This window comes from Daldinia childiae (genome assembly GCF_008694065.1).
Source record: "Daldinia childiae strain JS-1345 chromosome Unknown Scaffold3, whole genome shotgun sequence".
Lineage (NCBI taxonomy): Eukaryota > Fungi > Ascomycota > Sordariomycetes > Xylariales > Hypoxylaceae > Daldinia > Daldinia childiae.
Genome location: NW_022984644.1, coordinates 381,387 through 409,259, shown reverse-complemented (window position 1 = coordinate 409,259; position 27,873 = coordinate 381,387). Strand labels below are relative to the sequence as shown.

General features: G+C 45.0%; 8 protein-coding genes across 9 annotated transcripts; 3 read left to right on the top strand and 5 right to left on the bottom strand.

Annotated features, from left to right (window-relative positions):
- Positions 1-20: 20 nt before the first annotated feature.
- Positions 21-6,838, top strand: GL218_02861 (Plasma membrane ATPase 1; the record flags this gene model as incomplete). The annotated part of the gene is made up of 8 exons (XM_033579401.1): positions 21-973; positions 3,221-3,732; positions 3,804-4,027; positions 4,144-4,830; positions 4,888-5,659; positions 5,715-5,860; positions 5,982-6,702; positions 6,756-6,838. 8 exons carry the CDS (start codon positions 21-23, stop codon positions 6,836-6,838), a joined length of 4,098 nt encoding a protein of 1,365 aa, XP_033437021.1.
- A 598-nt stretch (positions 6,839-7,436) lies between these two features.
- Positions 7,437-9,635, bottom strand: GL218_02860 (putative lipase C16A3.12c; the record flags this gene model as incomplete). Of its 2 annotated transcripts, XM_033579400.1 has the most annotated exons (6): positions 7,437-7,932; positions 7,983-8,902; positions 8,959-9,254; positions 9,308-9,403; positions 9,459-9,538; positions 9,604-9,635. In XM_033579400.1, 6 exons carry the CDS (start codon positions 9,633-9,635, stop codon positions 7,437-7,439), a joined length of 1,920 nt encoding a protein of 639 aa, XP_033437020.1. The 2 variants fall into 2 exon arrangements, with proteins under 2 accessions (XP_033437020.1, XP_033437019.1); XM_033579399.1 differs by lacking the exon at positions 9,308-9,403.
- An 837-nt stretch (positions 9,636-10,472) lies between these two features.
- Positions 10,473-10,950, top strand: GL218_02859 (uncharacterized protein; the record flags this gene model as incomplete). The annotated part of the gene is made up of 2 exons (XM_033579398.1): positions 10,473-10,497; positions 10,583-10,950. The coding sequence occupies 2 exons, from the start codon at positions 10,473-10,475 to the stop codon at positions 10,948-10,950; spliced, it is 393 nt and encodes a 130-aa protein (XP_033436154.1).
- A 1,045-nt stretch (positions 10,951-11,995) lies between these two features.
- On the top strand, positions 11,996-13,111 carry GL218_02858 (uncharacterized protein; the record flags this gene model as incomplete). Its single annotated transcript, XM_033579397.1, has 1 exon — positions 11,996-13,111. The coding sequence occupies one exon, from the start codon at positions 11,996-11,998 to the stop codon at positions 13,109-13,111; it is 1,116 nt and encodes a 371-aa protein (XP_033436155.1).
- Positions 13,112-13,797: 686 nt separating this feature from the next.
- On the bottom strand, positions 13,798-15,230 carry GL218_02857 (Transaldolase; the record flags this gene model as incomplete). The annotated part of the gene is made up of 6 exons (XM_033579396.1): positions 13,798-14,034; positions 14,094-14,477; positions 14,544-14,827; positions 14,930-14,941; positions 15,001-15,019; positions 15,192-15,230. 6 exons carry the CDS (start codon positions 15,228-15,230, stop codon positions 13,798-13,800), a joined length of 975 nt encoding a protein of 324 aa, XP_033436163.1.
- Positions 15,231-18,048: 2,818 nt separating this feature from the next.
- On the bottom strand, positions 18,049-20,697 carry GL218_02856 (Nuclease domain-containing protein 1; the record flags this gene model as incomplete). Its single annotated transcript, XM_033579395.1, has 1 exon — positions 18,049-20,697. The coding sequence occupies one exon, from the start codon at positions 20,695-20,697 to the stop codon at positions 18,049-18,051; it is 2,649 nt and encodes an 882-aa protein (XP_033436164.1).
- A 1,630-nt stretch (positions 20,698-22,327) lies between these two features.
- GL218_02855 (Superoxide dismutase [Cu-Zn]) lies at positions 22,328-23,292 on the bottom strand (the record flags this gene model as incomplete). Its single annotated transcript, XM_033579394.1, has 5 exons — positions 22,328-22,350; positions 22,419-22,515; positions 22,573-22,724; positions 22,796-22,975; positions 23,280-23,292. The coding sequence occupies 5 exons, from the start codon at positions 23,290-23,292 to the stop codon at positions 22,328-22,330; spliced, it is 465 nt and encodes a 154-aa protein (XP_033436161.1).
- A 1,594-nt stretch (positions 23,293-24,886) lies between these two features.
- Positions 24,887-26,734, bottom strand: GL218_02854 (uncharacterized protein; the record flags this gene model as incomplete). Its single annotated transcript, XM_033579393.1, has 1 exon — positions 24,887-26,734. The coding sequence occupies one exon, from the start codon at positions 26,732-26,734 to the stop codon at positions 24,887-24,889; it is 1,848 nt and encodes a 615-aa protein (XP_033436162.1).
- Positions 26,735-27,873: the final 1,139 nt, after the last annotated feature.

Genomic DNA, 27,873 nt, shown 5'->3' with positions numbered 1-27,873 from the left:
CACTACTAAACAACGGAGAAATGGATTCCAGTACCATCTACACGCCTTTGAATAAAGAAAGGGAGCAGATCCGGATCCTGTTACTACTGCCCGGAGCATTTGACGACCCTCTACGGTGTGACTTATCAATCGAATCAACAAAAGCCAGATTCGAGGCTCTATCCTATGTCTGGGGAGATGCGACGAGTACATTGTCTATCGAGGTTCGAGCACAAGAGATGCAAGTCACCAAAAATTTGGAAGACACTTTAAGACATATAAGATGTCAGAATGAGATCCGTCGTTTGTGGGTTGATGCAGTATGCATCAATCAAAAGGATGATCTTGAACGAAATCATCAAGTAGGAATGATGGATGCAATCTACGGGCGAGCAGAACGTGTCGTAGTATGGCTAGGCCAAGAAGAGCAGACCGAACTACGGGCTCTTCAAGCAATCCAGCACTTCGGAACGAATCCTGATTTACACTGGGATCCGGCAAAGGGTAAGAGCACCGAAAAGAGCGTCGAAACTCCAACACTCCAGCTATTAATATGGTTACAAAAAACCTGGTACACACGCATCTGGACATTACAGGAAGCCGCTCTCGCAAAATCACTCACTTATATATGCGGATCCTTTATTTTTGAAAACGGAGAGATAGACGGCGTTGTAAAAAGCTTTCTGCGTCACTTTAGCATTGATAGTTGTTGTGACATGATGAACATCGAGGGGAAATATGGAATTGGAAATATGGATGTTGAATTGGCTATTCCTTTGCGAAGACTAGCGAACGTAACTAGGCTTCAAAATAAGAGGAGCCGATCAAAGTTCCTTGATATTGCGTCTATGTTCCGCTATCGTCAAGCTACGGACCCCCGAGACAAAGTCTTCGGGGTTTTAGGCCTAATAGATGATCTACCCAAAGATATCATCGACTACACAAAGAGTGTCCCTGAGATTTATTCGTCGGCTACTATCGAATATATCAAAAAGTCCGGGAACTTGGATGTTCTGTCCCATGTCATGCCAAAGTCACAGAATGCACCTTATCACAACCCTCCAGAATCTAGGAACGACTTACCTTCGTGGGTTCCTGACTGGAGTGACCATCGGCCGTTCGAGTCCTGGCGTTTGTATGGTTACAGCGAACGGCAATTACTTACGAAACTGTTCAATGCTTGCCACCAGAACTCGCAGGCTTCTCCTGAATGCCCATCTCCGATGTGCTTACGGCTACGGGGGTTTATCTGTGATCAAATTACCGAATTTGGTCCAGCTATGATTTTCAAATATAAAACGGTTCAGGTAGACGTGTTCCATAATTGGCGCAAAATGGTCAACATTGATAAGGAGCCAGAAAAGCCTTACATATCTGGGTCAACTATTTTCGACGCATACTGGAGAACTCTTTGTATGAATACTGATTTTATTACAAACTCTTCTGACCTGCCTAAGAAAGCGGATGGAGATACAAGAGCTCTTCATGATTCTTGGTGGTGGGAAGTCTTGTTGCATGATAAATATAAAGATGTCCCTGGGCAAACAAGGAAATATTACGAACACAACATTAGATTGTTCGGGTGTAGTGTTGGTCTCCTGACGTCGGGTCGGAAATTATTCTTCTCGAAGAAAGGTTACCTCGGATTTGCACCGGAAGATGCGCGGGAAGGTGATGAGATATGGGTACTTAATGGTGGTAGGGTACCTTTGATATTGCGCCCCTCAGACAAAAATTCAGAAAAAGATTCTCAACCTAAATATATTTTCGTTGGGGACTCCTATGTTCATGGAATCATGGATGGAGAGTTCGTTGATGCTTCGACAAAAAAGGGGGAGATGCCAAGGCCAGTTGTTCTCATTTAGTTGCATGCTTGTATTGTTAACTGGTTCCCTCTACGCTAGAACCCGACTAACTAGACCCAGAATATATATACAAGAAGCAATAGTAGTTTAGAAATGGTCTAGATGATGAGCCTTCCCTTTCTACTAACTGATATCAATATTATTGGATATAGGGGTTAAGAGAAACCCTAGAATAGGGGTACTTTAGATCGGAGACTCAACTAGCCCAACTATAAATCCTTTCGAATCCAATATCCTCTTCTCGTCGAATTATCTATTTCAACTTCACAAATCAAGCTAGTTCTATGCTGATTCTAAGCGTTAACAGGGGCTTTCGTATACATATAGTCTCATTCAGGAGACCCAGCCAATTAGAAAATGTATGTAGGTAGCCGGATAGGTGTAGTCTGTGCGCCCGACGATATAAGGAATTCAAACAGTTGAAAGTTGAAACTCAAATCGGCTTCGCCGGAGACATGCAACAACGTCATCAAGTAAGAACTGAGATAGCCCGTGATGCCAATTGCGCCGAGCCATCATCGGGCGGTTAGTAATTTACAATTATTCCCACCGGCATACCCTTAAAATACGCATGCATGTATTATGCGACGTGTGATCAATGGACCTCGAGTTACCGACCATAGCCATACTTTGCCGTCTTACATATTTCGGTAAAGGTATTTATTCTAGCGATGAACCGAGGGGAAGACACAGGGTTTACTCGACTAGGGTAGCCCGGATATTGCAATGGTTGCGTCGTCTCGACTTTAAGACTGCCCGCTGAGCAGGGCGAACGTCAATAAACCCCAATGTAGCCTTCGACGTAATAACGCGTAAAATCCTCTGGATGTCTCGGATCCTCCATTAGCCAATGATGGATCCGTCTATAACACTACTGTCGGCTTTAGCGAATCTGACGTCGTTGCCCGTCGTGTATGTTGGATCCTTTCTCTGTGTCCTTTGTTTCGAGAGAGACGGGTATGTTAATCCCGTAGCAAGACAAAGCGATGCCTCCCTACTTAGTGACCTAGTACTTCGTATGCACTTCCTAGCAGAGCTGCTACGCTAAACAGTTATAACTATTATACTCAATCAGGTATCTGCTTGCCCTGAAAGTCTATCTGCGTTTGCCAAGTAGCTAGTCGGGAACTTGACTTACATTACAGTTAGATCCGTTGAATCTTGCGGCTCTAGCTGATGGTGTGGGTGTGAAACGGTGAATAACTCGGCGCATTTTTGCTGCGGGATTTTCCTCGGCCGCTGATATACGGGATAGCCTAGTTGTCCCTGTTCCTGACTTGAGATATCTGTCAGGCACAATCCTCTAAAAAGGAGGTAGAGGATTACACGTGGTTCTCGAGAAAAGTGCTTTGATCGCGAGCTATGGATTATATGAGTCAGCAGAGGCAACCTGGCGGGCCTGCCGATGACGACGTCGAGGCTCAGGGAGCTCGTCACTCAAATGGAGCCAATTATAGCAGTGGACAACAAGGTGGGGAGCGTTCCGTTCCGGCTGCGCCTACTAGCGAGCACATCAAGTTCGGGGATGCTCGCCTGAATGTTCCGGTTAAAAGTTCGGACTTGAACGAATATGATGCGCTCGATCGGTTTATCACGAACTTCGATGTGGAGCGCCGGGCCAGCCTCGCGAGTGTGATGGGCGGGCGACGTAAGAAGCCAAAATGGTGGCAGTTCTGGAAATCTAAAAAAGGCGAACCAGAGGCAGGGCCCGAGCCTGCCGACATTGGCAAGCCACCGGATTCATGGCTCGACACAGACATCCAGACCGGTCTGACCAGCGCCCAGGTGGAGGAGCACCGGAGACGATATGGCTGGAACGAGCTGGTGTCTGAAAAGGAAAACATGTTCGCCAAGGTGCTCAGTTACTTCCAAGGACCCATCCTTTATGGTGAGCAAGCTTGTCGCCCGTGCCACCGTTCGTATGGGTATTCTGGGATATGAACTTACTAGTTGCTCTAGTTATGGAACTTGCGGCTTTACTAGCTGTGGGCCTTGGCGACTGGATTGACTTTGGTGTTATCATCGGCATCCTCTGCCTTAACGCCTTCGTTGGCTTTTATCAAGAAAAACAAGCGGCTGACGTGGTGGCGAGCTTGAAGGGTGATATTGCCATGAAAGCGATTGTTATACGTGACGGTAAGGAAGAGCAAATCTTAGCAAGAGAATTAGTTCCAGGTGATATTGTAAGTGTGTCCCTAATCCCTTAGCTGAGAGATTATAATTCCTCATAATTCACCCGTTGAATGCCGACGGTAACAATAAACGAATAACTATAAGCTTACCATGCAACTTAAAATAGATAATCATACAAGAAGGACAAACCGTCCCAGGAGATGCCCGGTTAATTTGTGACTACTCCAGGCCTCACGACTTCGAGCAGTTTAAAGAACTGAGAAACGAAGACAAGTTTAGCGAGGAGGAAGAAAGCAAGAATAACAAGAATAACAAGAACAAAGACCAAAAGGCCAAGGATCAAGAGAAGAATAACGAAGAAGACGATGAAGAGTCAATTCATTATGGCGAGCCCCTCGTCGCCTGTGACCAGTCAGCCATTACCGGTGAATCCCTCGCCGTGGACAAATACATGGGCGATATCCTGTACTATACAACCGGTTGCAAGCGAGGAAAAGCATTTGCTATCATGACCACATCTGCCAAGTACTCTTTTGTTGGACGAACCGCAGCTCTAGTCCAAGGTGCCAAAGACCAAGGTCATTTTAAAGCTGTCATGGACAGCATTGGGACGTCGCTATTGGTGCTTGTTATGTTTTGGATTCTCGTCGCCTGGATCGGGGGCTTCTTCCACCACCTACGAATTGCTACACCCGATATCCAAAATCTATTGCATTACACCTTGGTGCTGCTCATTATTGGGGTTCCCGTCGGTCTTCCAGTGGTCACGACAACAACACTTGCAGTGGGCGCAGCCTATCTAGCGAAGCAAAAAGCTATCGTCCAGAAGCTAACGGCTATCGAATCCTTAGCAGTACGTTACTCTTAGATGTCGTATCTAAGATAGACAGTTTACTAAACATGATATCAGGGCGTAAATGTGCTCTGTTCAGATAAGACTGGCACCTTGACAGCTAATAAGCTCAGCATTCGCGAGCCATTCGTCGCCGAAGGACAAGATGTAAACTGGATGATGGCCGTTGCAGCACTAGCGAGCTCGCACAACATCGCCTCGCTTGACCCCATAGACAAGGTAACAATCACAACGCTCAAACGCTATCCCAAAGCCCGCGAGATCCTGCGCGAAGGCTGGGTAACAGACAAATTCACCCCCTTCGACCCGGTCTCCAAGCGTATTACTACAGAGTGCCACCTAGGAAATGACCGGTTCATCTGCGCCAAAGGGGCGCCTCGCGCCATCGTCAACCTCGCCAACGTCAGCGACGAGGTACGCGCCATGTACAACCAGAAAGCGCGAGAATTCGCCCTGCGCGGGTTCAGATCGCTAGGCGTAGCGTACAAGAAGAACAACGAGCCCTGGGTCCTCCTGGGACTACTATCCATGTTCGACCCGCCGCGCGAAGATACGGCACAGACGATTATCGAAGCGGCGCACTTGGGCGTGCCGGTCAAGATGTTGACGGGCGATGCTATTGCGATTGCGAAGGAGACGTGCAAGATGCTGGGGCTAGGCACCAAGGTGTATAATTCCGAGAAGCTTATACATAGCGGCTTGACGGGGACTGTTCAGCATGACCTTGTGCAGCGCGCTGATGGGTTTGCGGAGGTTTTCCCGGAGCATAAGTATCAGGTTGTTGAGATGTTGCAGCAGCGTGGCTCGCTAACGGCGATGACGGGGGATGGTATGTTTTACTTTCATTACCCCTTTTCCAGGCACCAATACTAAACCTACCGTAGGTGTGAACGATGCACCTTCTTTGAAGAAGGCTGATTGTGGAATTGCCGTCGAGGGATCATCTGAGGCTGCCCAGGCAGCGGCTGATATTGTCTTCCTGGCCCCAGGTCTCAGCACTATCATACTGTCGATCAAGACTTCTCGCCAGGTATGCGTCTATTCCATGCTATATCATATAGGTACCTTTTTAACTATCTATACCGATGCTGTCAGCCATAACTGATATGGCGTAAATGGTATGGCTAAAAGCGCCGTGCTAACTTATACAGATTTTCCAAAGGATGAAAGCATATGTTCAATACCGTATCGCATTATGTCTCCACCTCGAGATATACCTAACGACGTCAATGGTAATCATCAACGAGACCATCCGTCCAGATCTCATCGTGTTCATTGCGCTATTCGCCGATCTAGCCACCGTCGCCGTCGCATATGACAACGCTCACGTGGAGCCGCGCCCCGTAGAATGGCAGCTAAAGAAGATCTGGGTGATCAGCGTGATCCTGGGAAGCCTGTTGGCCGCTGGCACTTGGATTATTCGAGGCACTATGTTCCTGACTAACGGGGGCGTAGTACAGAACTTTGGCTCAATACAGGAGGTTCTGTTCCTGGAAGTCGCACTGACTGAGAACTGGCTCATCTTCGTGACTCGCGGCGGTCAGACCTGGCCCTCATGGCAGCTAGTCGGCGCTATCCTCGGCGTCGACGCCCTCGCCACTATCTTCACCCTCTTCGGCTGGCTATCTGGTAGTGGCGGTGGCGTAATGGAGACCACGCCGCATACATCGTTTGTCAACTCTCACAACGGCTGGACTGACATCGTGACCGTTGTCGTCATCTGGGCATACTCTATCGGCGTACTTATATTCATTGCCATCGTGTACCTCGCGCTCAACAGCTTCTCATGGATCAACAACCTCGGGCGCAAGGACCGCAACAAGAAGGACACGCAGATCGAAAATATCATCGGCCATATCAACAAGCTTGCTAGTAAGTTGGAGTATGTACCCTGCTGTAGATTATGGCTAACTGAAACCCCCTAGTTGAGCATGAGCTGGACCCAAAGACTGGTCGCGATAAGTACTTCATCGTGGAGAAGGAGGCTGCTGATGAAGAAGATATATGATTGTGGTTACGCGACAATAATGGGAACGGGAAGTGTAGGATGGCATACCATTCTAGTGTGTATATTGTCATCTTCTAAATAGGAAACGAAGGGTATGCTATATGTATTTAGAGTTATATGTACCGTCGCTAACCAATACGCCTCTGTTGGGAATAATATGCAGGACCTAAAGTTATGTGCAGATAAAAAGGGAGTTGGCTCATGTCCCACCCGTCTTCCCTCATACCGGTAGATACTCTCTGCCCCATGGAAATAAAGTCTTCCGAGGTTAGGTACCCTAAGTATCTAAGTTATATTATATTTGAATAAGCAATACTATCTAGTATCTTCAAAGCGAAAGTGGTGCCGCAGAGAGTAATGCGTAGTTAAATAAAGATATAAATAAGTATGTATGTACCATAGCTATACACAAACCCCCAACCCTTCGAGACTCGTCACCTAAGTCCCCGTGTCTGCGAACCCCCTTGACAAATGCAATAGCCAAAACTTAGGTAGGTAAAATATGCTAAAATGGGTACCCTTTTTCCCTTTTATGAAAACGCCAATCTATCCGCGCGCCCAAGTCATGTACACCGAGGTCTAGTCGCATATATATAGTTTATCGACTGTCTAATCGAGAAAACCTCCGTCCTTCATCGCTGCTGCTACCTATAATGGGTTTCGCAGCTCCAATTTTTATGCCGCGCCCCTCTTTCATCGAACCCTCTAAGCTGAGATTGCTGGCAGCACTATTGCGTCGGCGATTCCGCTTGTTGTTCTGAGCTGAGGGACTAGGAGTTGCAGGGGTAGGTAGATCTCCCACACCGTCGTAACCGCCAGCCGAGCAAGGTCTATCGGGTGAAGTTAAGGGCGGCGCATTTTCATCAATCGTGGCGATAGGATTAGGATGGATGTGAAGACTAGCTGTTGCAGCGTTGATAGGTTCTGCCGCTTCTAGAGTGAAATCGGAATGATTCACGGGATCTTCACGCGCCTCGGGTTGTACACTGAATAGAGGTTCTCCATTGACTTGGTGTCCATTAGACCCAGAAGCCCCGTCAGATTCGAACGCATCGCTGCTACGATATGTGCTAACACCATTTAGCTTTCCATTTCTAGTAGTGGCAAGAGCAATGTATAAACATTAACACCACGGGAAACTCACTGCTTAAAAGAGTTGGAGGCTGTTAAGCTGACGCTGCGCGCTCGTTGATAGCTTTCAAATTCTTCTAGCGAATGTTCTGCGCCCTTGAAATTCTCCAAGGCGTCAAATACGTGCTGAAAGACTTGAACGTCAACGTCGCGAGCCCAGAGAAAGTCAAGGTGTTCATAATGAGGAATTTCAGTTGCTACAGTCCTATTAGGTAACTCTCGCATCATTACTTCGATGTCAACTAAGGAGTCGCTCCCTCCATAGACCAAGACAATGGGAGTCTTAATATTGCGGGTTGGATACTTGGCAACTTTCGTGTACTTGCTCGACGTGTTGATAGATAGAGGTGTCTGGACATCATCATCATACATTTGGAATGACTGATTGCGAATGATCTGGAACCAATGGACGACCGACTTCGTGCTGGTAAACGAATACAAGTGTGGATAAGCCGCGAGCTTCTGGCTAACCGAGATATTTTTAGTCTTCCAGCCAAATAGAAAAGACAACCCCATATCGATGAGTTTCATAAACAGAGGTGGGTACAGTATAGACTGCCACATCGTAGCAGATGAGAGAATAGAACGTCGGCCAAAGAGGAGGAAGAGGACCTGGGGTGAGGCTTTGATAAGAGCGTCGACGATGCCATTATTCAAACCAGCAGGTGACATAGCCGGTGCCAATGCTATGAATACATTGACCTGCTCATTCAATTTAGGGTGCACCGCTAAGCTAGCAAACGCTTGCGCAGTGCCCTGGGAGAAGCCAATGTAGGATAAGGACTGCTGCTTTGTGTTCTCTAGAATGTAGTTGATCGAGTCTGGGATATCGTGAAAAGCGAACTCATCGATTGAAAAGTTCCAAAACTCGGGCGTAGTAGGGGGGTAGTTGATCGACTTTTTAGAGTACTTGTTCCCACGGTTGTTACCCAGCTAATATTCTAGTTAGTATGTACAATTCTGTTGTATAGAGATATCACTGAACGTACCCAAACGTCGAAACCTCTTTCCACTAACACAAAGGGCAGAGACCTCTGAGCGTCGGTGAGGCAAACCCAAACTTCGCTATTCATGAGGAGACCATGGTGAAGATAAACGACGCGCTTCTTAAGACTGGCGGGCCCGTCGTTGACTTTCATGTCTTCCTCGCCTTTCCTCCACGCAAGACGATGTATTCCAAGTAGGTATCCATCTTTTGTTTGTAGTACATGTTCCTCAGCCGTGTAGCCATACATGGCACAGAGATCAACAAAATCGGAGGCATTTCGAACCGACGTCGAGATGGCTGAATGCAATATGTTAGTGTAGAAGAGTGGTAGGGGTAGAAGCAAGTCTTACATTTCCTTCTCTGTTCGGCTCTTTTCTGTGCCGGCGAAGTTAACCTGTTAAACAGCCGTCGCGAGGCTCGATAGAAAAGATTCAACAGAGAGGATGCTGCATTTAGGATATTAGTATAGGAGAAGTAATGGATATAATAGTATTTACGTACGTAACGCTAGCGTTAACACTCGAATAAGGGCCTCGAGCCCGACGAGAAAGAAGGAGCCCACGAGGGCGAAATATTCGGCGCTGTTACGCGTATTAATATCAACAAGGACACTCCCCTTTCTTAAATATAAAGAGATACTACTAACATGTCCAATCGACCAAGAAATGGTAAGGGCATTTTGGGTTTGATATGTTCGGTATAACAGCACTTAGCTTAAGTAGGGATAGAAGACGTTCGATGCCAGTTTAGCGCTGCGCTATCGCAATAAGCTGTTCATTTTCCTCCTGTCTAGCTAAGTTTCCATCCAGAATATTGTCTCTAAGGGTGAGGAATTACGATTCTTGAAAGAGATTGGGCGATGTTAAGGAAAGAAATAGCTGTCGCGGTGTAGGTAGGTCTTGGTGATGTCACATGCGAATATGATTGCAGCAAGCTAAGCTCAAGAAAGATAGACAATCGGTGTTTTAATACCCATGACGGTTAGTATCTAGGTAGTTATAAGAAGAAATAAATGGTAAATTGAAGTCAAGGTTAAGACTCTTGAATAAATATTAGAATTCTTTTAGACTAACAGGTAGGTAGATTTTAAACTTCGAGAAGGCATGATATTGAAATCATAGGTAATTAAGGTTCTTCATTTCATTTCAGACCGTGGCAATGGAGCTCATTCCCCTACGGTGTACTAGGTACATTGCATTAGATTCCCTCGATCTCCCTGTCTCCCCACTAATGATAACTTAAATTGGTTGGATGGTTGACCTTGATAGCGGAATGAACTCTGCCAACAACATGCCAGCAAAGCTACCCCTGCATTAAAGTTGCATGTGCTAACTCCCGACCTGTCCGCCCAGTTATCCACTTGTCCACCAATCGGTGTTATTGCATTTCTTTAAGCTCGGACCAACTAACTTTTCTCAACTTTCGCGATAGAAACCATCTGATCTGATCTGAGGTGACCTGGTGGAAATTGATTCATCTACAGCTTCACTCGCAGATCCCCCACATCTGGTCAACATGCCAAGCTCATGTAAAGAAATAAGTATGCGTGGACCTACTCATAGCGCCACTATGCCTCTCAGCCTATGTGGACTCCGTGGACTCTGCTGACGGCCCACTAACTACAGGAACCGCACTGGCGGAATGCCTGCAAGAGTCGGATTGCGTGATGGTACAGCGGCATACCGCAGCCGAATGTCTACGCTCACCGCTGTCCGAGACCCTCCCGACGAAGTGCCAACAGCTGAAGAAGGGCTTTGGCGAGTGTAGGAGGGGAATGATCGATATGCGCAAGCGGTTCCGCGGGAATCAACCCATCACCTTCAAGAGCCTCGAAACGACCGAGCAGTCAGGAGAAGGATACCAACTTTATGCCGGAAGATCCGCTTTCGCCGGCTCCGTCCGTAAAACCGATGGGAACGAGCCCGAGCCCAAAGACTGGCGAGAATTAGAGAACGAAAAGTATCGAAAAGAACAGGAGTCGCAAAAGAAATAAAATAAGATGTATCATACAAAATATTGAGTGGACATATCACAACAAGCATTGGACGGCGTTGAGGTTGGATTAGCATATCTGAGGGTGTCAAAACCGGTTGTTTATATCTGAGGGTGTGGCTTGCAATGGATCAACTCTGCTCAGACGGTAAAATTCATATGGCATGGCGCTGTCTCTCAGCCTTATTCCCTACGATCCGAATCAAACCCGAAGTCTATCTTCAGTCTCTAGGTATACTGATTCCACTGACATAGGCAAATACTCAGTTGGCGTCTTAAGCTCGGTTTATTATTATTATTTTTACGTATGACAGGTATTCACACGACTCTAATATGCTCTATATATCGTACAGATATGCCGATCCCTCTCAGGGAGGATCGAAAGCTGCTAGTCATAAGACGGAGATGACTTAGTCAGCCGTACGCTTCTAATGGTATCAAGCGACATCAAAATCGCTTAAAATCATCACATGTGTAATTACCTAAGCGTCACACCCCTTTTTGTAATGAAGACAAGGGTCTACTAGATCGGCCTTGGCAAAAATTCAAGACTCCATAACGAAATTTCATCTCTATGCTTCCGAGGTCATTTCACATTTCACCCCTTCACGCTACGTAACGTCGTACATTGTATAAGACATAGTATGACAATAGGTGTAAAAGCTTCCATGGCTCCTCAGCTATGGTCGCTATATAAATAAGTCTTCTCTATCAGTAGACTTATTTTAAAGCCGTCTATGTAGAATTGAATGTCTAACAGGTTATTTACTACGTACCCGTATTAGGCTTCTTATCCGGATGGACGTGAATTTTACATTCGTGAACCTTACTTAGGCAGTTATTCAACGACGTCATACGCGTCCCGATCTACTTACCCGATCTACTTACGTAGTACTAATCTCTCAATGGGTCGTCCAGAGCAACCACCGCCCCGGCCGCAGCGTCGACATATAACTACCGCGAGCACCATCTTTACGACATTGCTTATAACGCTATTATGCTACACGCGTTATAGCGAACAATTACTGCCCATAGTATCAACTATAATGACGCAAGACGCCCAATCCCAATCTCATGTCTCCCTCACGAAACCAACTCTCCTCGCCTCCTTACCTCCCTCCGCCCTACCTAAACCCCACGGCGGCTCTGACTCGCCTCGTTTAATCATGATCGGTGATGTACATGGGCAGCTCGACGCGCTGGACGCGTTACTCTCCAAAGTTGGGTACTCGAGCGCGCGAGGCGATACGGTTGTCTTCACGGGGGATATGGTGAACAAGGGCCCAAACAGCGGGGGTGTAGTAGACCGCGCCGTGGAGATAGGCGCATATAGCGTGCGCGGTAACCACGAAGACCGTGTGCTGCGGGCATGGGCTGAAATGCAGGCCGATGCAAATACAGATACGGATACGGACACAGAAATAGATGAAGAAGCGGAAGCGGAAGGGGACGCAGAGGCAGAAGGGAAGAAAAAGAAGAAGAAACACGGACATAAGCACAAGCATAAGGGTAAGAAAGAAGACCGCAGAACGGCAAAGAGCCTCACATCAGCCCAGCGCTCCTGGCTCGCCGCGCGGCCCGTCATCCTACGCATTGGCACTATATCTCCGTATTACGGGGACATGGTGGTTGTACACGGGGGTCTAGTCCCCGATATAGCGCTCGAAAAGCAAGACCCGCAAGTAGTCATGAACATACGAACTATCATCATGCCTTCCTCCTTCTCCCCCGAGTCCCTCCTTGATTCCCTAGATTCATCTATCGACTCCTCTTCACACCCACACCTAAAGCCGAGCGAGGGCCGCGAAGGACACCCTTGGTCCAAGGTATGGAATGATTTAGAGAAAGCGAAACGGAAGAAGGGGCGCCACGGGATGCCAACAACGACAACCGTAGTCTACGGCCACGACGCCAAGACCGGCCTCAGCATACGGCGATACGCGTTCGGACTAGATAGCAATTGTGCGCGAGGCGGGGAGTTGACAGCGCTTGTATTCGAGCCGACTTCACCTTCAACCACCGTTTCCAATCCCCCAGACAGCAGCAATAACAACAACGACAACGACACCGAAAATGCAGAAATGACAGCGTCCGAACAGCTCGAGCAGGCCAAACACGGAATAACGCATCGACTCGTCAGCGTCGCCTGTCGGGCTCGCTAACAAACTTAAAGAAATAATACATCGGGACGAGAACCAGGGCGAGGAAGAATCCCATGATAAGCAGAATGAGGAAGAGTAGGCCGACAATAGTAGAGAGGAGGGAGAATAGAGAGGCCGCGAATAGAAACCCCATTGCGTTTGTAGTTGGCTGGATCAGGATTGGATCCTTAGATCGGTAGCGTTTATTTGTCGGGACTATTTGGCCAGAAAGAAGACGATGGGTAATGGTATGGATAATGGCGTAGTGGGCAGTGGTATGATTTTGCTGGGAGATCATATCTGACCCGATGTATCTGCATATTCGTAATGCATGGCGGCGGCGTTTCTGCGGTTGTGTATCAGTAAACTACCTAATTTGCATATATTACACCTAAGGCAGGTATCCAATACCAATACAGTATCTGATAAGAAATATTTCGACAGGTCACATTTTCCGTAGTATTCCATACGACATCATAGGTTAAAAAGCATTGGTTAAATCCTCTAAGTTTTAGTTTTCGACTATGGACTTCATAGTAGAAATCTGCCGGTCCTATATTCACCAAGCAGATCCCTTACGACTGAACTTGTTTTTACCCCGGAAGCGAAAGAGGCCAAATTCATCATGCATTCTAGAAACTCCTAAACAACCGATTTCTCAATGCACAATTGCCCTATGCCCCCTTTTTGCCTATCGGCGTCATAATTTACGCCGAGATCTTCTTCTTGATGATGTCCTTGAGAGTGTCGGCGTCGGCGGCGAACTTGCTAATACCCTCACGTAGCTTCTCAACAGCCATTTGCTCCTCGTTGAAGTCGAATCGGAAGAGTGATTCATCATTAATGTAGGTCTTCTTAGTGATGTCGAGTGACGCGGCGCCAGAGGCGTCGAGCTTCTTGGGGACGGCAGCGGACGAGTTCAGGAGCTCCTCGAGTAGGTTAGGCTATAGAAGTGTTAGAGTTATCATATTAGGTAGATATATAATCAAAAGTAATCACTTACAGAGATGGTCAAGTAGTCACAGCCAGCAAGCTCGGTGATCTCGCCAGTGTTTCGGAAAGATGCACCCATAACAATGGTCTTGTAGCCAAACTTCTTGTAGTAGTTGTAGATAGCCTGGACGGACTTGACACCGGGGTCGTCTTCCTTGGCGTAGTCCTTCTTCGTCGCGGCCTTGTACCAGTCAAGGATACGGCCGACAAAGGGGGAGATGAGGAAAGCGCCAGCCTCAGCGGCAGCAATAGCCTGGACGAGCGAGAACATGAGGGTCAGGTTGCAGTTAATACCGTGGTCGCGCTGTAGGATCTCGGCAGCCTTGATACCCTCCCATGTCGACGCAACCTTGATCAGAATGCGGTCCTTGGAGATACCTTGCTCCTTGTACAGCTATATAATACGTGTTAGTACAATTGTCTAATAGCCATTGTTTATTAGCATATATTGGAGACATACGTCAATAATGTGTAGGGCCTTCTCAACCGATGCCTTGGTGTCGAAGGAGAAGCGGGCGTCGACCTCAGTCGAGACCTTGCCGGGGATGATCTTTAGGATTTCCTTGCCGAACTCGACTAAGAGTCGGTCGAGAGCAGCATCGACTTGGCTGTCGATATCACCACCCTGTCCCTTGGCATATTCTACAGCAGCGTCGATCAATTTGGCGTATTCGGCCTTCTTAGACGCGGCGAGGATGAGAGAGGGATTGGTAGTAGCATCTTGCGGCTTGTACTTTCCGATGGCTAAAGGTTGTTGTTAGTATTGTTATGAGAAGAACAATGCTATGCCGGTTTGACCTGCTCGCTATTGTCGCGAGTTGGGCTTAGGATGCGGGATATACTAACTTGCAAAGTCACCTAATACGTCAGTTAGTGCCACCGCGTCTTTATTTAAGAGTAGAATTGGTATAGCTTACCAGAGTCACAGACGACGACCTAATTGACGAAAACGTGTACAAGTTAGCCAATTGCTAGCTATGAGGCGAGAAAACACGAGGTTTATGTTTCCAAGCTCATGGAGGTAATACTGCAAATGAGCTCCTCCATCTCGAACAATGAAAACTCACGATGGAGGGGTAAAGTTGATTGAGGGGTAAACTGGACTCACCGTGCCGGTGCTCTTCAACTGGTCGAGGGAGTTAGACATTTTGTATTAGTGTTACTAGAAACTCCGAATTAAGATGTATGCGATGAAGCGATCGTATTGTGAGCAACGCAAGACTAGCTGGTTGCAAATGTGTAGTTGTAGTTGTTTGAAGATGGGACAATAAGTTCAATTATTGTTGGGGGGCAAGTCGGGATGTCCTTATTACTTTATGTACCATTATTATTATTATTTGCCCGCGATGGCGATGGTGGGGCATTTATCAATGGGACAAGCGTCATATGTCCACAGTACTATGCACTACCTACGATGTAAGCTATATCTATACTAGGTTGTATGTAGCCTTGCGTACCCAAAAATTTATCAAAGCACCTGATTTTCTATCGTGGATTTTTCTTTCCTCTTCGACAGGTTCGACCTAAGCTCTTTCTTACTTCCGTACCTAAACTCCTCCGGCCCCTCCGGCCCCTCCATTTCGGCCGATTCATCCAATAGGTCGCGTTCGCCTTACTGTCAGCCACCAACCCACTTATACCTACGTCCTAAGACAACAAGGTGGCGTCGTACATGGTCTATCCATGCTGGTATTGTAAATTATAATTAAATCTTATGTACTTTAGAGAAAGTTGATTAACCTACTATAGTAGAATTTACAGTTATTGAAATGGATTGTTAAGCAAGTATTAAATAACCGAACTTTTCCTGACAAACAACCGCTTTCAATCGCTTGCCGATGGTACTTGGTCCTTGGTCCTTCGCTGATAATAATAAGTACCGACCTACAATAAGTCCACCCGCATACGGAACGTCTAAGTTACGTAGGTATTACTATGAGCCTCAGATAGTCTCATATATTAGCAAGGGCCCTTACTCAGCCAGCTATGTGGACATATCGACGTTGTTGCCTCCTCCACGTGGGGTCTTGATCCGCTATTGGGACGTCCCGCATTATCAGCGTTTTGCTTCTCTCCGCCAAGACAGACTTCACGACAAATAGTGCTTCATATATGTTGGAGGTCTCTGACCTTTAACCCGTCTATCCTATTGGTTCTATGGTAATTCTTTTTTTTTTTTTAGCTGTCATTGCCGTTGTTGCATACCAACCCAATCAAATGTACGTTGTATATGTTCACTTACTATATAATTATGAGAGCACTTTCTTACAGTTCACCCCCTGAAATAATATTATTTAGCGGACCCCTAGAGCTACTTCGCTGAGATCCTAAATTGTATGTCTACTGCTGCCCTATAAGGTTGTTATAGTTTTTTAAAAACGTTCTTTCAGAGTATTTTATGCTATAAAGCCCTGGTATAATAGTTGAGATATTTTAAGAGGCGTTGTTCTATTCAGAATTAGAAGCCCTGTTTTATATCGTGCATGTCCGAAAAACTAACATTATTTCAGGGGTTGAACTGTAAGGCCGATGCGTTATAAATTAACGGATATACTATCAGATTCTTGGCAAGGTACGGTGGACTATTAGTCCAACTGTGCCAAAATCAAAAAAGTCAGTCGCACTATATCAAATAAGGTAATAGTAACATTAAGCTTATAGTATAAGTTCGGCTATTTCTACTATATACACAATTTATAAGGTAATACATACCTTTTATATAGGGATAACTTTACTAATATACGTTTGAATTACTTAAAATTGGTATTGGTATTTTTATTAAAAAAAGACAAAAATTTCAATCTAAGTCTTATATAACTTGACTTTGAATTCGTAAAGATATTAAATATTGAATACATTACGAGCTACTTTCCTTTTCCCCCAAACTAGAGACAGTGCTTAGCCAATTAGGTCTAACCTTCACTTTAACCTTAAATATATGCAAATAGGTAAATATACAAGATACAACTTACACACTGCAATAACTTCGCGAATATATTATTTTAAAACTTATAATTGGTATCATTTTATAGCTTCAATTAATGCGAAAATAATGATCCAAGTTGCATCTTTATGTGTTTTTTTGCTAGAATATCATATCAATATCAAATAGGTGCTATGTAGAAGGACTAACACGTGATACCCTTTAAGACCACCACCTTAAAAATGCTATAGATAGGTATTTCAACAACGGATAAACTATCCAATACGTATCTTATAAACATGCAACTTAGATTGTTATTTTCGCATTAATTGAAGCTATAAAATGATACCAATTACAATACTTAAAACGCTATATTCATGCAGTTATTTGAGTATATATCGTATTATGTATATATAATAATATAAATAATGATAAATAATATAAAAAATCTTATATCTCAGGTACTGTGCACCTAGCGTTGCTTATTAAATTACCCTTTTTGGACAGCTCCCACCCATTTTCTTGATTTTGGCACAGTTGGACTAATAGTCCACCGTACAAGGGGATTATTTTTTCCCGTTCACTTTATAAGACGACCGATGTTCGGCGCTCACTATTTTCTATATGCCTCATACATAGAGAAATAATCAAATGAGAAGTAAAAATTTCTAAGCGATAGCAAATGATTACGAAAAGTGTCGTGTAGCACAAGTGCTTAACCATAAGTTCTATTAAATGTCCAGATTGTCATAGAACCAGCTCAAACCAAGACCTAATAGTTGTAGCAGGAACAAGGTATCTAAAAGACAATTCGCATTTATTATTCCTAAGAATAGGATGTGATTTTGAAGGACCTTATATCTACACACTCGTGTGATGCTTTTACTTGGCTATAGACTATACGTGCTATTTTGCTTTCATATTCTACGATATAGCTTTTTTTTTTGTCTTCCCCATGCCATGCAAATATGCTGAAGAGACCCGATACTGACTAAAGAAAACCAGCCCAACCCAAGACAAAAAAGGGGCAAGGTAGTATTATTCAGTCCTCGGTAATATCACCATACTCCCACATACCCAAGCGGTCCGCCTTGGCCTGGGACTCAACGTCGCGTAGCTTCTTCAGCACTTCTTCAGAAGCGCGTCCGCGCTCCCATGCCTTCAACTTCTTGGGTACAAGCGCGTGACCATTTGCCACGACGTCCTTATTAATCGAGTCTGTAAAGGTGCTACTCGGCTTCTTCTCGTCGAACAGAGTGATATAACTCAAGCCTTCCTTCTGATCCACGAAGTCGAAGCTGGCCACTAATTTTCGACCATCTGTGACCTCGGCAATGTAGTTTAGTGCGTCATTGAAGTAATCGGGGGCAGTGGGCAGCTGGATGAACGAGAGTGCGGCATCGGTAGCTTGTGCCTTGAGTTTCTGCGTTGTGAACTGTGGCTGGTCCAGTGCTCGGAGGCTAGACCAGGGGATCTTTTCGCTGTTGCCATAATCTATATAGACGACTTCAGCAACTTTAGCAGTCCTGTCATTCGACCGCACCCGTGCACGGTACCATTGACCATCAGCTGTAAACTTAGCCGCCACGAATTCGCCGGTCTTGGGGGGATTAGCAAGGGGCTTGTTGTTCTTGGAGTCGATGTGGAACTTTTTGAACTCGTTCATTAGAATTTCTAGAGCGGAAGTTCCCTTTCCAACTTCCTGAATTTTGATTCTCCCGTTAGCATCAATGTTGGTGACGACTATCTCCCGGTAATCGGAAGCTTGTTTATCCGTGGGCGCAGCGTCATTTGAAGCCTCTACGTTAGTAGTCTCTTCTTCAACATCTTCGTCTTGTGACGGATCCCAGTCCTGCCAGATGCCTTTACGGCCTTCCTTTGCACGCTTTTCGGCAGCTAGAAGCTCAGTGGCATTACCGGCTTTCTCCGCTGAGTATTTATGGACAGACGCAAGGCCCTCCTCTACTAATACCTTGGCAAAACTCTCGCGGTTAAGGTAGAGGTCGCCAATGAACCCACCAACTTTGTCAATGTCGTGAATATCGATTTCGCAGTCACGCTGGTTACATCGGCGGTTGGCAAGATCTAACGCCTCCTGCCCAAAGGGCTCGCCCTTCTCTTGAGGTAAACGAGGTGCTCGAGGAGCACGAACGCCAGCAAGCACCATAGTGAGCTTGACTCCTTCTCGAGGAATGATGATGGTAAATCTTGAGCCAGCTTTGCAGAAATCGACTACCGCGGGTACCTTCTTTTGACGTTGAAGAGTTGAAAGCTGAATTTTGGCTTTCTGGACAGACTCTGAAACATCGACATACGTCTTAGCTTTTGATGTCTTTCCAGACCACATACCCTTCTTCTCTTCTTTTGCCTTTTCTTGAGCCGCAAGTAACTCGTCGTAGTTCGGGGCTCTATCGGTGTCATCCTTACGGTGCCGAATCACCGAACACCAACCATCTTGAACTAGTTGAAGATTGATATTCTTGCCTTTCTCAGTGACAGTAGCTACATCACGTGCCTCGAAATCGTCGCTAGCAGGCCGATGTCCATCGATAGATACTTTAACATGTTTACCAATTAGTTTCTTTCGAAGGTATTCCTTTGCCTCGTCTCTAAAAGGGGCTTCGGAAGGCTCGTTGGTCCTAGGACCCCGAACACTACTAAGGTTGATTCGCTTCTCAGCACCGTTCTTAGTACGAACAAATATTGCGTCCGCTCCTTGGATTTTCGAGACAATCATATCGGATGAGCTACCACCCTCAGCCTTGGCTACGTGGTCCTTATGGAGGCGTAATTTAGCCGCCTGGGCCTTCTTTTCGGCTGCTCTCAAAGCTGCCATCTTCGGACCGAGTAAGGTAGAGTGGAAGTCATTGCATCTTGCAAGTCCATCGGCAAGCAAGAATTCCGCGATACTACCACGAGGGTGTAAAACGGAGGCGATGAGTTGCCCTTGCGGACTGGTACCAACTATTTCGACCTTGACATCACGCTGAAGAAGTCTTTGTTCGACGTATTGTCGCGCTTCATTTCCGAACTCCTCCGCGGGTTGAGTCTGGCCAGTCGACTGGTTAACTCTCTCCGTAGAGGGCGCACGGATACCGGCAACAAGCGTCATAACCTGCAGGTGCTTCTTGTCGGACAACTTTAGGCGCACAAGCAGGCGATCACCGCTTAGAACGCGTTCGACAACTCCATCGATACTTTTCCCCTTCCATTCATCGATATCAAGGCTGTTGATATCATTTTGGACTTCGATGATTCCACCAATGCCTTCCCAAAGCCCCTTCCCCTCGGCCTTGGCTTCTGTTTCTAGGGAACGAAGAGTTTCGAGTCGTTGCAGAACTTCTTCAGACTCTTCTTTACGGCCTGCATCTTCTCTGACCTTAAGCCAGCCAGCCTTGACCAACTCGTCCGGCAATTTGGTCCCTTCTTTGAGCTGGGCAACACCATATTCTCTTCCAGACGTAGGGATGGTATAGAGAATGGAGCATTGAACAACCTTGCCAACGACTAGCTTCCTTAGGTAATCCCGGGACTGGAAGGCGAAGGGTTCGTCGCCATCTCTCTTGAGATGCGGGCCGGTAACGAAGGCCAATGAAAAAATACGCTCCGCATTCGGGTTACTCTGGCTAGTTAGCACTAGAGTGTCGCCGCTTAGGACCGATTTCACGTTAGCAAAGAATTGTTTTGCCATTTTGCTAGTGAGGAGACGGTTGAGTTATGCAGGATGAGGTTAGGAGGGAAAGGAATCCAGGGAATTCCTGCAATCTGTCTAAATAGTCAGCAAATAGTTAAATACTTGTACTAGTAAGTTGCCTGGTAGCGCGCGTTGTAGAGGTCTCGGAGGCAACACTAGTTGCGTGGATATAAGGGTGAAGAACGGTGATAGTGTATATAATATTACATATTTCGGTATGGCGTGACTAAGGAGTGATGAGCTCCCAGTTATAGCTTTCTATAAAGCTACGTAGTTATATTAATATTCATCATATGGAATTGCAGTTATGTAAAATATTCCGTATGGTGTAAAGGGCTAACGTCTTTTCCGGAATATTTACACATTATAGGTACTGAACTGCGAACATTCATAGTCGTTGACGACGCTAAGTGACGACCTATAAGAAAGATAGGAGTAACCCAATGTCGTGACAAGTGGCATCTCACTAAGACTTTGATGGACCACGTGTTTGAAGTTACATGTTCATGCATGCTAGCAACTGTCATAATTTGGAGTAAAACGGGAAAGGGCATAAAGATCTGAGATTGTACGCTGTTCGGCCAGGTATGATATCAAAGAGAGTGTATCGGCAAGTGACATGGACACCGCCATTCGCGCTTGGTCGATATTGGAGGCGCAATGTTAGAGTTGGGGGTAAGGATGGGGAGCTTGTGTTGATGAAGTATTCGAAAGTTGAATTCAAGAAGGGACGTCATTGGACTTACCCAAGCGTGGGAGGTAGAATATTCCTCGAAGTTTAAGTTAAGTAAAGAGAGTTAAAGCATTCAGGGTCGAGTGTGACTAGGTAAGAAGAAGCCAATACATTCAGAAAGTGTTGACTTTAAGCTCAAAAATGCATATGTCGTGTGCGCTTTGGATTTTGACAACTTTCATCAATTTGTGGGGAAGGCCAAGTCTCTTGAACCAAGTTGTGGCTTATTGGAAGCTGAAGGACCAGTCGAGGCCGAGTCCAGGGGCACATATTAGGGGGGGAATTCCCCTTAAGCGAAAAGATCGCTGAAATGATGCGGCAGCTGGCGGGGGATGGAAGATTTAGTAAACGGGGCAGACGGGGTCAGTCTTTCCCCATTTGCCCCTCCTTTGTTTAAAATACCTATGAGCGGGGTACTTAAGGTATTCAATCTCGATGCGTTTTGTTAATGAAAGAGGTAGGAAAGTATAAGATAGTACCTAAAAAAAGGATTGGAAACAGCAGGCGTAGTGTAGAGAGGTACGAATAATCGAAAGAGCTTGGATCAGGGGTTCAACTAGTTCATTATTCCCTAAATAGTATCAAGCTATCTACCTAAGTACTATGGTAGTCAAGGGTATGGAGGGGTAGTAAACGAAAACAACAGCTACTTTAGTAGCTTAGGTAGGTACACGATCTACGTTTATAGATGCATGCAATTAAGATGATCAAATATACTGTTATAAGTACAGCTAGTTGTGGGATTGTATAGACAAATCTTTATTGATGGCTTAAATTTTCATTTCCAATTGCTAAAGATTGTATTTTTCAAAACCTATGATCGACTATAAATCGTTCAAATTTATTCAACTATATTGAATTTCATCACTAGGCTTCATATCATTTGGCACATGTTTAGTTTGAGATACCAATGACACCTGACAAGGATTATGTTAGTTTAGGTACATTGTTAATCATAAAAAGTAATAATATCAGAATAACTTACCGCAAGCAGGTCGAGGACCAGCGTTACCAGTCTTAAGGGACTCCTCGTTACCTCCCTTGCCGAGGTCATCAGTACCACCGTGGAACACGACAGTTCGCTTCACCCAGAATTAGCATATGCAATAATATAACGTCGGAAACATTACGTCACTTACGCCAATAATGCTCTCGGGGCCGATCAGCTTAACAAGCGAGTCCTCAATAGAGCCCTTGGCGTTACCTTGAGCGTCAGTCACAACGTTGCCTAGGTCACCAACGTGACGAGTGTCGTCGGTTCGGTCGCCGTGAGTCTTGTTGTGGGGGTTGACTATATTGAAAATTAGTCATTTCATTTCTGCTTAAACCCTTCAATGTCTCTAAGAGGGCGGTATTACGTACAGTGAGGGCCCGCCGATGTGCAACCGTTGGTGTTGTCACCGAAGGTGTGGATGTGGAAGCCACGCTTGGCGTTGGGGTCGTGGCCGGTAACGTCCCATGAGATGGTGGTAGGGGCAGACTCGGAGGCCTGCTCGAAGGTGACGGTTCCAGTGACCTTGGAGTCACCACGGACGACAGCAACTAGAGATGTAGATTCTTGTCAGCAATGACTCGGACCGTTGTATAGGGCTGAACTAAAAAGGCATGCGGTAGGGGTTTCCGTAGGAAAATCTAGTAGATGAGAACTCGTATGATCCCAATGGTTCGGTTTGACCTAGCAGACGGCTTTCCATTGTGTCCAACAAGGTGTCCATTCATCACAGCCTTGGTGTACAGCAGGGTCTACTAGTTGACGAAATGCGCGCAATCGTGCTCATGCAGCCATCCTGAATCCGGAAATGATGGAATTGATAGTAGTTTAAATAACGGAGACTATTCCACATACCGGCTTTGACCATTTTGACTACTTTTGCTTTGGTTTTCGGTTGTTTCGGTTGTTTAAGGCTAGAATTCCAATATAAGGGATGGTGATTGTCGATTTTTTAGGAGAGGGGGAAAAGAAGAGGGGGGAGCTTCTCACGGTCTAATTTGTACTGAAGAGGAGAGGGGATCTCGGAAAGCCACTCCTAAAGCCCGGCTATCCTTACTTACATAAACAGTTTCATTACGAAAATAACCTTACCATCTTCCATTCAAGTAGCACAAAGCACGCTATCTCCAGAGCTACGAAAATTAGGTACCTCATGCTGGTCCTATACTACCTACTTGAGGTATGTACTGGTAAGGTGGGGGTTCATCATAGCGTGCTCTGCATGGAAAAGTTGCCCCGCTTCGCGTCATTGGCGTCATATTTGGATGTGTGATGCTTACAAATGATATCATTTTCTCGTATTAAATTCGGACTTTATCCAACTCGCACTAAGTCGCAACCCCGTTACCAATTATATATCTCGTACGGTTGACCAGATAGGGTACTGTGCCAAAATGAAAAAAAAGATCGCGCACTAGACTAAAGTTGGTAAAAGGTCACGGACCACAATTTAATATATACTTTGAAGCCTCATACGGTTATTTTTATAATATAAATATTCAATTAATCAAATATAACCGTATCCACACATACCCATACTTATATATACATATAAATTCAAGGATAGCTTCATAAATACTGGTCTCAAAATGACATAATATATATCATTTAATAGCCCAATTGATGCGAAAATGATCATATCAGTTTCAGTAGTATATAATACGAATCAGGTATTATATGACTTACCCAATAATATTATGTTGAAAATTGTCCCAGCAAAGGGTATCACGTGCTTGCTTGCGAGGCAACACAATTCAATTATATTTTACCTTTATAAAAGCCTAGCTAGCATGCAACTTAAGTAACTAAACAACATGCACCTTAGATTATTATTTTCGCATTAATTAAGGCTATCTATTAATAGTAATTATATTATTTGAAATTGGGTAGTGGTAAAGTTATTTAAATTTGTATATGCCTACCTAAGGTTTTTTGATAAAGTTGGAAAGATTACGTGTGGTGTGTAAAAAGTTGATCTTTCCATTAGTGTTTTGTACTTTGTATATATATTTATATGTAAAGATACTTACTAGCTATACCTAGCTAAACAGCCTAGCGCTGCGCTACGTAATCATCCCTAAGGTAGTCACGTGATACCCTTTGCTGGGACAATTTTCAACATAAGATTACTACCTAGGTAAGTCATATAATACCTGATTCGTATCATATACTACTGCAACTGATACCATCATTTTCGCATCAATTTGGGCTATCAAATGATATATATTATGTCATTTTCAGACCAGTATTCATGAAGCTATCTTTGAATTCATATAACTACCTAGGTATAAATATAAGTATAGGTATGGGATTTTTGAATATAATTATATATATTACGTATAAGGTAATAGGATATGTACTTAGGTAGCATAGGCATTCCTCCACTTTAAAGGGTAAAGTACCGAGCTAATTGGATAAATCCGTGTTTAACTACCCGTTTAGGCTTAATTTTTATATTTTTTTCATTTTGGCACAATACCCTGTCTGGTCAACCGTATCTCGGACTTATTTAGGTGATTTTTACCTTCAGAAACAATAGCCTCTTCAAACGCGTGAATCATTCTATCGTAGAGCATGTCTACAGCTTCAGGCGAGTCGTTAGTCCCCGTCCAAATTACCCTATCCCGTAGAGGAAATAGAATTTGGCGTAGACTTTCGGCGAGCGGTTTAAGGGAGTGGAATATGGGAGCGAATTCCTCCAAAATATTCTGAAAACTATCCTGATCCATGTCAATAGACTTTTGTATCGCTAGTTTCTCCCAGTCTCCATTGCTCCATTGCCGAAGCTTACTTGTCTCTGGGGGATTCTCTTCATGGTTTGTTATTATTGTCCAGAGGAAGACGTAGAGAAAAGACTCTAGGTCGTGCCGATAAGTATGACATTCGCTCTTTAGCACGCCAATAGCCATAAATGGTCTGGTACCAGTAACTCCTGGCTCTGTTTCTGACCTTTCTGAGAGCTCTATTGCGGAATCGAGGTCTACCAGGACCCCCTTCGCCTTTCCTTCATCTTGGTCATCTAGAATGATCATATTCCCTGGTGATATATCTTGATGAAGAATATTGGCGTCATAATAGAGTGATCGATGACACTTGATAGCATCACGAAACACTTGAAGCAACTCTAGTAGAGACCGAAAAGTGTGAAGGGGTCTGCCTACAGGAGAAGTAACGAGACAGGCAAAAATACGATTCTGAAAAAAGTTATCGGTTTCTTCTGTACATTCGACAAGTCCGTTGACATTACAAGTACTGTCCGTTCGTTGCTCTTCGATACTTCTATATCTCTCCACCCTAGTAAATTTTCTGTGTGTCCCCCACCGGAGGCCTTGACGCAGAGAAGCTGTACTTTCAAATTCTTGGTAATAATCAATGGAGATGGCGCCCCAGACGCATTTCTTCTGGGCCAGCTTCAGAAGCTCGTCCTCCGGACGCTCCCTAGCCCAACGCCATTTGAATTTCAAGACATAATCCCATCGATTCGAATCAAGCATTCTAGCCCGGTAGCAAGTTGTGCCAGTGCCAATAAGTCCTTTACGGAACGCGATTGGTTGGCTTTCGAGATAAAGCTTTCCTAAAGGCTCAAGGACAATGTAGTTATTGGCCTTATTCGACTCAATGATGTTGAATTTCCCCAAGTCCTGGTCCGTCATGCACTGGTAACTGAGAATAATGAAGAGAAATTGGATAAAATCTTTCCGGATATCGAATACGTCACTACAATATAGGCCAGATCGATCAAAAACCCAAAGTTCGATCAGCGAACCGCGTATATAGAAGCCATGTAAGAAGGGCCGCGTAGGCTGGCTGGCAAATACCCGGTGTGCGGACTGGCAAAGATGTAATAGACCATCCTGATAACAAACATAACCACGGTGGTAAAACTGGCCAATAACCTGAACATAGTCCCATCTCATCGGCACGTTAGAGATCGATGAGGTGGCCATGATCAGGAGAAGACGTGCACTTTCGTTAGCATCCTCTTGTCCAGATGCTATATTGCCGCTAGATACAAGCCACGAGCCTCGAGTACCATCAGGCTCTCCATCCGGCTCCCGCGATACATAGCTAGAAAACCATTGTAGAAAATTTTCGGGTGTCGGGGCAGTTGGTGGAACAGCATAACGACCAAGAATTCTTCCAGCTGTCTGAATTTCTAATACAGCATCTTGATGGACGTACTGAAACTTGCCGAAGTATTTTTTGATAAATCCACTCATGGGGCCGTGCATACGGGAGTCTATGTTGTGAAAGATTTGGTCGTCCGTTACCGTGGTCGGTGGATGATTTACCGCCAAATAATTATCCATAACTAATAAAACCTATCTAGCGCCAAGTGCCATATGACTTCAATAGGTATCAGTGGTTTGATATTACAAGATCTCTGGTGTATAGTGTAAATGGTGGTGGTTGAGGTTGAGAATATCTAGGTATGCCTGAATAGCAACCTCAAGAACTGCCTCTTGTGTCACAAAGCCGGTAAGTTATATTTATCATGTTTGTAATAATTTAATTACCTAGTTACATTAGTCTAAATTACATGTCGGTCATATGATTTGTTTGATAGAAAATAATCAACTTAGAAATATTTAAAATAACGCTAGACTGATGGTTAGAAGGTAAGTACTTCAGAAAAGTTGCTATCCGCAAATTGCGTCGCTGCGGCTTACATGTCTAAGGCTTGCGTTGCCGATACCACAGATGCAATATGATCATGGAATTTTCGACATGTAGCTGTGATACTTACCTGGTTCTAGACTCTTTATAAGAAAAATCCCGAAACTGTCCCATCTATATAGGTAAATAAGCAGCTTACGTCGCGTGCTAGCAAACGAAGGATGCGAAATCAGGGCGATTAGTGGCTTCGAGGTCATGGCGACATGTTTGATTGCTCTCTGCAGTGTGACGCCGCGGCTGTAATGCATTCCAAAGGCAAAGCTACCCGTCTATTTCTTCGTAACGTTAATATTAGGGTGTTACGGCATCACTCCACAGTAGGGTTGAAGAGTAAGAAGGTTTAAGTCAAGTCAACCTTTCTAACTGCAAGGGATTTTCTAATTCAAGAAATAAAGTGGGCTACTCGGACACCGGTTGATTCCAGTTACCGGGAGAACCTAGAATGTCAAAGGCCCGTTTGATAAATTTAAATCATTGGTTTCAGCCCTATGATTATACTATGTATAACGCGGCTCCAAAAGCTAACCGTAGAATGGAAATTATCATCTTACATACTCCACACGCTTTGGAGGTTAGTATTGTCTTCTTTCTCTTAAGGAAAATGAAAGAGGATCTTGGCGGCGGACAGATGTGCGATATGGCAAGGAAGACGTGGCAGCGTACCACTGGAAGTGCTGTCCGTTATAACTAACTGCATAATACCAAGCAAGCTCGGATGTCGCGATGATACGTTTGACCTCAATATAATTGGCGCGTAAAAGAATAATTATTT